General features: G+C 38.3%; 1 protein-coding gene across 2 annotated transcripts; it reads right to left on the bottom strand.

Annotated features, from left to right (window-relative positions):
- Positions 1-200: 200 nt before the first annotated feature.
- LOC131148737 (uncharacterized) lies at positions 201-10,804 on the bottom strand. 2 transcript variants are annotated; one of them, XM_058098642.1, is made up of 4 exons: positions 10,310-10,804; positions 9,132-9,340; positions 1,688-1,795; positions 201-1,114 (listed from the first exon to the last, which is right to left on the bottom strand). In XM_058098642.1, exons 1-4 carry the CDS (start codon positions 10,599-10,601, stop codon positions 404-406), a joined length of 1,320 nt encoding a protein of 439 aa, XP_057954625.1. In that variant the 5' UTR covers positions 10,602-10,804; the 3' UTR covers positions 201-403. The 2 variants fall into 2 exon arrangements, with proteins under 2 accessions (XP_057954625.1, XP_057954624.1); XM_058098641.1 differs by having other exon boundaries at positions 9,132-9,358; positions 10,310-10,706.
- Positions 10,805-11,724: the final 920 nt, after the last annotated feature.

Here is an 11,724-nt window from a genome sequence, read left to right as displayed (position 1 = left end):
TGAAGAACAAAATACATGTATGAAAATGCTATGGAATCCTAAACTTTTATAACTGTCCCTAAAAATATGTTCACATTTTACTGTATCTGCCTTCTTACCTACCCAAATTTATCCAATAAAAATAAAATAAAATAAATTACTAAAGGAAAAAAAAAAAAAACTCATTGCTGCTTCAGTCTCAAGTGAGTTGCAAACTTCCCTCCTAAAAAATCAGACCTATATGAAACATTATTCATAAATTTTCAAATTAACATATTGCCATCATCCTTTTTTTGACAACTCCTAAGTCTACACATCAAGCTGTACTCACTACAGACACTCAATTGAGTTCCTAGTATGTGAGACAGTATTCACACTTACACAGACAACCTTCATGGTAATAGCAACATTTAATGCTTAACGATCAGGATTCACTTTCACTGATCTTGGCACCATGCCGTACTCGCCTCAGAACAGTCACCCTGCTTGCACGAACACCCAGATAATCAATCTTTCTAATCATCTCTCTTTTCCTTCTCAGCTTGCCGAAATCCTCATTTGCAAGTGCAAATTTGCTTCTAACACCTTCAACTCCTTCAACTTCCCCGTTCTTTCCTAACTTCTGAAGGAATCTCTGTGATGGTTGCTTTGTTCCACAAAGATGGCCAAAATAGTAAAAAGGATCAGCATAGCAAAACGATGAGGATACAATGCCCTTCATGTTCGTTGGTTGAACAAGCTTAATGAAATCTTTTATCTCACTATAGCATGAGTGATCAGAATATGGAACTGAATAAATGTACTGATGAAACCTTTCCATAGATCTTAAATTCCCATTTGGCCTATTGTTGTCATTTTGTATCCCCCCATTTGTACACCCTTTGTTTCTCTCCTGACTAGAAACTGAAAGAGAACAAAAAAGCTTGCCATTTCTTTCAGTAGATTTCACTGTCCATGGCAGACCAGATGGCATTATTCCTATGGTTGGGCGCATTGTGTTTAGTCCCTCTAGAGTGTCAATGCTAAAACTATAACGGGGAACAGCTCGCACTCTTGTAAGAGAAGTGTTGGTTGTGAAGACTTCCTGGAACCCAAGAAGATGCAGAGTTTGCAAGCGTTCTGGCCAGACCCAAATCTTCAAAACAAGAAAGATGGGAGTAACAACAGGGACGGAAGCAGATAAAAACAAGAGGAATGTTTATACATAGGAAAATAAAGGAGCATTCAGCATGTCAACAAAAATTTAGATTTAAAGACATTAGTTGCATCTATCCATGACTATGTGGTGCAGGCTAAACTAGAAAATAAAATTAAAAAAAAAATTATGTTTATCTGTTAAAATAGAGCATTAAAATAATGAGGTTGAATTTCACACCCCAAAAAAAAATCAATTTAAACATAAACCAATGAACGGTATAAACTTCCTCTGAGGCTGTAAATTTTGTATGCATATGCCATGGTCATGCTTGTCATGACTCTGCAGACGATGGGACAGCAGAAGTACATCAGCTGAATCCAGGTCCAAAGAAGAAGAAAAAGAATGCAACGGACTTGGGAGTCAAGATCATATAGTTTTAAGCATATGATTTCGAAGAAAAGTAAAGTAGGAAATGCTATTTCGCCCGTACACACATTCTTTGCAGAAATCATTTCAATGATCCATTTATGAAGAATCTTAACTTTCCATTTAAATCAAAGTAAAATAAACCTTTATTTTTAATGTGCGTGAAATGTGAAGTAGAAGTTCTTCTTTTCCCAATGAGTCAATCCCAATGATGATCTCGTGTTCAGGATGAGAAGCAATGATATCAACAACCTATGTCAACCATCAACAAGTTTTGACAGTAAGCAGAGTGTCATCATTTAATAATACACAAATTAAATTAAATACATTTTCTCCAAATAAACCGGGCACTCCAGTCTACCAACGATCAGAAAACTCTAGGCACATGAACACAAGTTTATCTAATCACCAGCATTGCCAATTTCAAAACAAAAACATGATACAAGCTAATTTAAATTTTTTTACCAGCATATGGAAAGATTTCAACTCATCTCCATTAAGAGTTTTTACCTTGTTTCCATGAAATATTGTTAAGTCAGATATCTTGGGGGGGCCCCCCCCCCCCCCCCCGCGGTCCCCATGCGTGCCTATGAATGTTTATATGCACTTGCACAGTTCTGTTGCTTGATACTGCATTTCATTTAGACGTAAAAGAGTTCATAATTTTTTCCAGTTATGTCAATAGACTCAACATACGACATATATTTACTAGCAAATATACTACGTAATGCTTCAGTTGTATCTCTTCCCTTTTCATTCTTTTATCTTTCCCTTTTACAGGAATGTTCCATTTTCTTACTAAATCCATCCTGCCCACAAGTCACAGTTTCAATCATGCTTTCATATTGAGCGCTCATTTTTTTTTTATAAACAAAGAAGTTTATTAGAAGAGATAAGAATGTACAACAAAAGAAAAAGTGGAAAGGAAAGGAAAACCAGGAGCATAAGAAATCCTCCCTTTACAACTATAAAATAAAATTACACCAAGGTCCCCGCAGGCATGGCGCAGTGGAAAACAGGCAGGGAGAAAATAGGAGCATCAGAGGTTCGATTCTTGGTGGAGGCAAAGTCATGGTGCACTTTGTTGCCTCTTTGAGGGTCCCGTCCGCACCTATGGGGGGTCCACCAGGAGGAGAGCCGCATCCTGAAAGTCTGTCCCAAGTGTGATTAAGTTGTGTCCGCATCCGGATTTATCAGAGGGCGCATCAGGGGGGAAGGTCGCTACCCATGGGTTTGGTGCTGCTCCGGGGGGTCCAAAGGCCACGTCGGTGACTGGAGTTTTCATGCTAATCCAAAAAAAAAAAAATTACGTCAAGAGATCATCCTAGTCTGAAAGTCAAGTCAATAAAGCAGAGCCAACCAGTCCCGCTGCAGGTCTCTGAGAGAAACATGACGAAAACAGTCGTTTACTGACACACACAAAGACAAGATAAAACACTCTACTCTGCCAAATTATTAGCTATGGCCACCCCTTTGAAAATTCTAGCCTTTCTCTCCAACCAAACACACCAAATAACACCCATAATACCGCAATGCCACAAGGCTTTCCTATCCTTTCCTTTTCCAAAACCTCTAAATGTGATAGAGCAAAAAGCCTTCAAAATGAAGGGACAAATCCAATCTTCACCATATATACCAAATAATTTATTCTAGACAGCCCAAGTACAGGGGCAACGAAGAAACAAGTATGAGCAAGTCGACTCACTACCCAAACAAATGACACAAACATCTGGTGATAGGGTTGTTGGGATATGAATCCCGCCCAAGATCAAATACCACACACACAAATAACACACAATATTGACATGGTTCGGCCAATTTTTCCTACGTCCACGGGAGAGGAGTAACTTCACTATATATATATATATATGGGTATACAATGAAGGAGGAGGAGGATTACAACACACTCAACTCACTCACAGTGTACTAATAATTATATCTTCACTCTCACTCTCTATCTGTGTACATACAATGGAGGGGAAGCACTCCTTTTATAGGAGGAGATCACCGCATCCCAATTCCTTTCAAAAATCAATTTTCCTTCTTCGTCAAAAGGTAGGTGGAGTTGTTACAACAAACAGTAGCCACTTTTGACAAAACAAATTGTAGTCATCTTCCATGTGAGGCCACCGAATTGCAGCAATAATATTCTTGCCTTCTAGATGAGGCAGGCCCCAACAAATCTCCCCCGCCCAACTCATGCGGAGAGTTCCACCAAACCTGTTGCGGTTCTACAAGCTTCGAGCTTTGACTTGGACGTTGTCTTAGTCATTATGTCCGATGCATTGTCATCAGTATGGATCTTCTCTATACTTAGCTGCTTTGACTCCAACGTCTCATGAATCCAATGATATCGAATATCAATATGCTTCGACTTTGAATGAAAATTTGGATTCTTGCTGAGATGAATAGTGCTTTGACTGTCACAATAGAGAACATAATTCTCTTACTTGAGGCCAAGTTCCTCTAGAAACATCTTCATCCATAGAAGCTCTTTGCTTGCTTCAGTGATGGCGATGTACTTTGCCTCAGTAGTGGACAATACAACACATTTTGTAACTTTGATTGCCACAACACTGCTCCCCCTAAAAATGTCATCAGGTATCCCGAAGTAGACTTTCTGGAATCAACATCCCCAGCCATGTCTGCATCTGTAACCTTCCAACACAGGTTTGTCATGACCAAAACATAAACATAAATGAGAAGTACCTCTTGGATACCTGAGAATCAACTTGACGGCTTCCCAATGTTTTTTGCCAGGATTAGAAAGGAATCGACTGATTACTCTGACTGCATAAGCGATATTAGGTCTTGTACATACCATGGTGTACATCAAGCTACCCACGGCTGAAGAGTAAGGCACTTTCTTCATTTCTTCTTTGTCATTTTCACTTATAGGATATTGCTTGGAAGTAAGCTTGAAGTGTCCTACAAGTGAGCAACTGACTAGTTTTGCTTTGCTCGCTCATATTAAATATTTCTAACACCTTTTCAATATACTTTTCTTGAGATAACCACAACTTTTTATTTTTCCCTGTCTCGAAAGATCTTCATTCCAAGAATTTGTTTTGTTGGACTCAAATCCTTCATTGCAAAGGATTTTCTTAGTTCTTTCTTTAACTTTCCTATATTCTTAGTATCACGACCAACAATCAGCATATCATCCACAAAGCATGAGGATAGTGAAATCATCACTAGAAAATTTCTTAATAAAAACACAGTGGTCAGTTGTGAACCTATTATACCCGTGCTCCATCATGAAGGAATCAAACTTCTTGTACCACTGTCTCAATGCCTGCTTAAGACCATCCAAACTCTTTCTCAGTTTGCACACCAACTGTTCTTTTCCTTTGGCCTCGTATCCTTCAATTTGTTTCACATAGATTTCTTCTTTCAAATCACCATGGAGAAATGCAGTTTTTACATCAAACTGCTCAGTCTCCAAGTTCAGGCTGGCAACCAAACTGAGAACAACTCGAACAGATGACATCTTTACCACAGGCGAGAAATCTCTTCAAAGTCAATGCCTTTTCTTTGACCAAAGCCTTTGACAACTAGTTGCACCTTGTACCTTGGTTGTGAGTTTCCTTCTTCATTTTTCAATTTAAACACTCATTTGTTGTTGAGTGCTTTCATTCCCTTTGGTAGTTCTAGAAAATCATAAATGTGGTTCTCATGCAAGGATTTCATCTCTTCTTGCATGGTCAACCACTCATTCTTGTGCTCATGTGATATGGCATCCTCATAACATTCTGGTTCTCTCTCGTTAGTTAGCAACACATACTCATCTGGTGAGTATTTGCTAGAAGGTTGACGCTCCTTGGTGGATCTTCTTATTTAGGGTTCTACTGCTAGAGCTTCTTGATCACCTTCAACTATTGGTTCATCAACTTCTCCATTATCGTCATGCTCTTTTTGTGGCTGTGGCGGTGAATCTGGAATCAGCTCGATTGGATTCCTGAGGAGATGCTTTGGATTATCGGCTTTCTAACAATCATCAATACTTTGATCTTCAAAGAACACCATATCTCTGCTTCGGATGACTTTCCTGTTCTTTGGATCCTATAGTCTATAACTGAACTCATCAATACCATACCCGACGAAAACGCACTTTTTATCTTTGCATCAAGTTTGGTCCTTTCATCCCAAGGAATATGGACAAAAGGTTGGGTTTACTTCATATTTCACAAATCAAGTACGTTTGCCAAGTTTAAGATTTGGAAGGCTGAAGTGGAAAACCTGACAAGGAGGAGAATCAAATACTTAAGGTCAAATAATGGGACCAAGTATGCTGATTCTCGGTTTATGGAGTTTTGTACGGAGCAGGGCATCAAAAGACACTTTACATTCACCGGACACCTCAGCAAATTTGGACAGAAAATGCAATAAAATACTCCGGATTAAAGGTATTCGGGTGTCCAACCTATGTTTACGTATCTAGTCAGGAGAGGTCTAAACTTGACCCAAAGTCTCGTCGTTGCATCTTTATGAAAATATCCAGAGGGTGTGAAGAGGTACAAACTATGGGACACAATGGCAAACAAGGTGGTAATCAGTAAGGATGTAATTTTTGATGAAAAGGCTATGGTGAAGCGTACTCAAGAGTATGATGAATAGAAACAGAAGCCAGAAAGTTGGGGCAATGATGAACATGTTGTGTCGGTGGAGTTGGAAGCTCAGGGCAACGGAAATGATCATGGGCCTTTGGTTGCAGGGAGTTCTAGCTCGAGAAACCAGCAAGTCGACGATATTCCTATACGGAGATCCAGACGCACTATTAGGTCTCCACCAAGGTATGAATTTGAAGAGTTAGTATCTTATGCTTTCCTTACTAGTTGCAACGATCCAACTACATTTCAAGAGGCAGTGCACGGCTAGGAGAAAGATAAGTGGATGAGTGCGATGATTGAGGAGATGGAATCACTACATAAGAACCAAACTTGGGATTTGGTGGAACTTCCAGATGGGAAGAGACCGATAGGTTGCAAATGGGTATATAAGAAGAAGGAAGCAATTTCAATAAATGAAGGAGAAAAGTTCAAGGCACGGTTAGTGGCAAAAGGATGCTCACAGAAAAAGGGAATAAATTATGATGAGATCTTTTCTCCAGTCGTCCGACATACTTCTATCAGAATTGTGTAGGGGTTAGTAGCCCATTATGATCTTCATTTAGAACAAATAGACGTGAAGACGGCGTTTCTTCACGGTGACTTGGAGGAACAAATTTATATGGTACAGCCGAAGGGATTCATTGAACCGGGAAAAGAAAATTTTGTTTGCAAGTTGAAGAAATCTCTTTATGGGCTGAAACAGTCTCCAAGGCAATGGTATAAATGGTTTGATTCTTACATGATCAAGATTGGCTACAAGAGGTGTGAGTATGACTGCTACATATATTTAAACAAGCTTGAGGATGGTTATCTTATTTTCTTGTTATTATACGTCGATAACATGTGATAGCTGCAAAAGATTTAACTTAGGTGAATCAATTAAAGGACCTGTTGTATAAGGAATTTGACATGAAGGATCTTGGCTCAGCCAAGAAAATACTTGGGATGGAGATTCACCATAGCAAAACTGCAGGGAGGTTATGTTATCTCAAGGTGGTTATGCACAGACGGTGTTGGAGAGGTTTAGCATGGCTGATGCAAGACCGGTGTGTACACCTCTAGCGAATCATTTCAAGTTGTATACTGCAGATTGCCCAAGTACGGATGAGGAAATCCGGGACATGTCAAAGGTCCCCTATGCTAGTGTTGTGGGAGTTTAATGTATGTCATGGTGTGTACGAGGCCAGATTTGGCTCATGCAGTGAGCGTGGTAAGTAAATTTCTTTCTAATCCAAAAAGGCAGTATTGGGAAGCCGTCAAATGGATACTTAGATTTTTACGGGGTACATCGAGATATGGCATCATATTCAGCAAGCAACAGGGTTGTCCTTCAGTTATGGGGTTTGTTGATGCTAATTATGCTGGAGATATGGATGATAGAAGGTCTATGACGAGATATGTGTTTACCCTTGTAGGAGGACCAATGTGTTGGAGATCCATGGTATAGTCTCTGGTAGCATTATCCACGACTAAGGCGGAATATATGGCAGTTGCCGAAGCTGCAAAGTAAGCCTTATGGCTTACTGGTTTAGTCTGAGAGTTGGGGTTACAGCAAGATGGAGTGGTGCTACATTGTGATAGTCAAGTGTCATTTACGTGGCAAAGAATCAAATATATCATGTTAGAACCAAGCACATTGATGTGAGGTTCCACAGAGTTTGGGAATTGATTGCTTCGGGTGAGCTTGTGTTGGAGAAAGTTCACACGTCTAAAAATGCAGTGGATATTCTGACAAAATCAGTTACTTTTGAGAAGTTCAAGCATTGCTTGGACTTACTCCATGTCTCCAAATGATAGAAGGGAGACATACCTAATCAAGCATTTCAAGTTCAAGGTGGAGCAGTTAGACATGTTTTTCAGGATTCTCCTAAGGGGCGTATAATCACCAAGGTGGAGATTGTTGTTTGTGGTGTGGCTCTTATACTTTGGATTTCATAAACAAAGAAGAAAAAAAAACATGAAGGGGCAGCACAGCAGGGGCTTGTCAACGAGTGCCCTGTGATCGTCAACGAGGAGACAGAAAGGACTCGTCAACGAGTGTCCTGTGCTTGTCGACGAGAAGATCCCAAGAGGCCCAAAAGTTCAGAGTTTCTAAGATACCAAGAGCAAAAAAATGGGATCGTCGACGAGTGGAATGATTCGTCGACGAGTGTTCTTTTTAGTCTCGTCAACAAATCCCCTGTTCTCATCGACGAGAAGTTATGGGCTGCGAGCAGTTTTTTGATTTTGAATTTGAACATTGGGATGGTTGGGTAAACGAAGGGAAACCTCCGAAAGAGTGTTATATATGTCATTCTGGGCATGTATTGAGATGAGAGCGATCATTTCATAAGTGTATTATGTACTTTATGATTTCCTTAGTGAAATTCTTGTGACATTGCTTCCATGGATGTAGGCTTTGCCAAACCACGTAAATTTTGCTGTTGTTCTTGTTATTTATCCCTTTCTAGTTGTGTTTCATTTACTTGTTGTATTTATTCCGCTGTGCATCTTAATTATTCGATCCATATCACAACAAATTAGCATTAGGATTACCACCTAAGGGATTACCTAAACAGATAATTGGTCAATTCAAAACCTCACAACCCATAAACCTAACGAAAGGGTCAACATTAATGCCAAGGCCCATCAAACCACTCTTGGAGAAGTTAATCTTCAAACCAAAAGATTTCTCAAAAACCTGAAGGATGGTAAGAAAATTAGAAAAGCAACGCATGTTATTAGTGAGGAAGAGAATAGTATCCAAATAAGTAAACCATTCATCCAGTTCAGGTCCAATTACTTTATTTAATGGTACAAAGCCACTTCTAAGGTTTAGCATTGGCTGCAACGAACAACTAGTAAAATAAGGTTGTTCATGAGCTTTTACTAACATAATGGTTGGAAGAATGCTGATCAATAACAATAGAAGTGCAAAATTTATAGCCTACATTACTATAGGAAAATACAGGAGCTTGGAAAGAATACAAAGGTCTTACCTGCTGGGCAGCAACTTCTCGAGATGGAAAAGAAAATGATGGATTGCAGAAGGTGTTATCCAAATATAGGGTGTCAACTGCATCACCCTCAAGAGCATTCAGGAGCATAGTCCTTCCCGTCTTTGCCCTCCCATTAGTTGTTTCCCAACGAAAATCACCAGTGTACAGCATACAGCCAAACTCACCACGAAACAAATACATAACCGCGCCTAGAAAATTATCAAAAACTAAAAAAAGTAATAAAACAACTGGACAGATGCACCATTTCAACATGATATTACAAACAAAATAAACCACCAAGCATATTAACAAGGACTAAAAGGACCGTAAAACGGACACGTGGATACCCGGTGCGTAATCCAAAAAAAAAAAAAAGGACTAAAAGGCACCCCTAAATTTATAATTAAAAAAAAAGAATTATTCCTCTTAGATAAAATGTTATGTCAGTGGACTCATTACAATAATTGTATAATTGCGTTCCATAAGCCCATCACCACATTTTTATGTATAAAGTGCTATATTTGTGCACAAATCCTGTGTCTACAGTATGAAATTCAAAATCATTGTAATTTGTGTGCGGGTATTTTGCTAATGAGTGCTCGAGGACACTTTTTGAGTAGATATTTTAGGAAAATATCATGGCCTTAATGTAGCCATAGACTTTGAATATGGTGATTTTGCCTGCATTGGATGGATGTTTCTCAAGACAGTAGACCTTAACAAGTGCTCTGAGGTTGTGTTCGGAGCATGAAGCCTTGGATTTCATGAACTGAATTTAGACAAAATTCAGTATAGTTTTGTAATACATTTGATCCAAATTCACGTCAATCCAAATATAAGCTTCAACCAAGCTCCCAAAATTCCAGGGCTTTAGCATGGCCATTTTTATGTCAATATAATTTTTATCTTTTGAAAACCAATTATGAACCTCAATGAAAGCAAATTAATTCAAATAAAGACTAAACATCAAGAACAACAACAGCAATTATTTGCCCTATAACCTAACGGAGTAAAAATAGCAATTTTATCCATTACTCAAAATGCTATGCCGTACAGGAACAATTACACATATGCTGTAGACGTCGTTCATCGTTTGGATCAAAAGGAAAACAACTTACGAACAAGAAGCACATCGCAACAACCTGAGAACAAAAAATAAAGGCTTGAAGAGGAGATACCAGGGCAGTGATGAGCATCAATGGCCATGACCTGGACGGTGGTTTCGGAAGCGGAGGAAGGGGAACGGAGAGAAAGGGAATTCCAGGAGCCGACGTCGAGGATTCGGAGCAAGGAGAGGCGGAATTTCGGGAACTTGAAGGGGAAGAGCTTGGCGGTGATGCGGGAGCAGAAAAGCAGGCCCCGCGCCCACGAGGACGACAATCCCACCGTGTGATCAGCGTGCAAGTGGGTTAGGAAGTATGCCTGGCAGCCGGCGGCCCAACGGTCGACGGCGATCAAGCCGCTCTCCATCCTCGAAACGTACCGCCTCTGAGGCGGTTTCCTGCTTCTGAGCAGAGCTCGGCGTTTGTCTCTCAAATGGAGGGGGGATGCTTTGGCGGGCTGCCGTTATTTCGACTTTTGAACTTTTACCCTCATTTGGTTTGGCGGAATGAAATTGAAGCGCGAATTGAATCACGGATGAATCGAAAATTGCTACTTTTGGTTAATAATATGAAATCAATTGTACAAATTCAGTTTCAATTTATTTTTAACATTTATTATTCTTCCATAACTTTTATAATAGAATGAAAAATAAATTTTATTTTATTAAAAATCTCTACATAATTATTTAATTTTGTATTATTATTTTTTTATAATAGTGATTTTTATTAGTTTTAATATTTTCATTATTAATTTTTATTTTTATACTAATTATTATCCTTAAAATAGTCATTGTTATTGTTTTTCCTTTTATTATTATATTTTTTTATTATTAATTTATAGTAATAATTATTACTTCTTATTAGTTGTTATCATTATTTTTTATTATTTATATAATAATTATTGTCCTTAAAATAGTAATAATTGTTATTTTTGCACTTTCTATTATTATTTTCCTCATTGTTATTGCTATTTTATAGTAATAAATATTATTATTAGTTTTTTATTGTCCTTGTAATTATTATTAATTTTTATTTTTTTTATAATAATAATATTAACAATTTGTATTATTATTATTGTTGTTGTTGTTGTTATGAACGGATGAGTGTGACTGTCATTCATTAATATCTTGTCCCCCTTTTCATATCCCTATGAACCTACCATATATGTCTACATTAATTCATATTCCTATGAGCATGCCCTATATGCTTGCACTAATTCATATTCCTATAAACATGCCCTATATGTTTGCACTAATTCATATCTATATGAATCTACTCATATGTTTGCACTAACAAAGTTAACATTAGCTAGTTTGTGAAGGCTATAAATACCTCCTCCCACATAACTAGTGGAGTAGGAAAAGAAAAAGAGAGAAAGATAGAAGTAGAAAGAAACATGAGAGATATAAAAGAAATAAGGAAAGATATTTTGTATAAGGTCATGTCTATATCATATTATAATTTTTCCCATTATAGTGAAGTTTTGATCC

This window comes from Malania oleifera, chromosome 2, assembly GCF_029873635.1.
Source record: "Malania oleifera isolate guangnan ecotype guangnan chromosome 2, ASM2987363v1, whole genome shotgun sequence".
Classification (NCBI taxonomy): Eukaryota; Viridiplantae; Streptophyta; class Magnoliopsida; order Santalales; family Ximeniaceae; genus Malania; species Malania oleifera.
The sequence above is the reverse complement of the archived record's forward strand: the minus strand, read 5'-3'. Positions and strand labels throughout refer to the sequence as shown.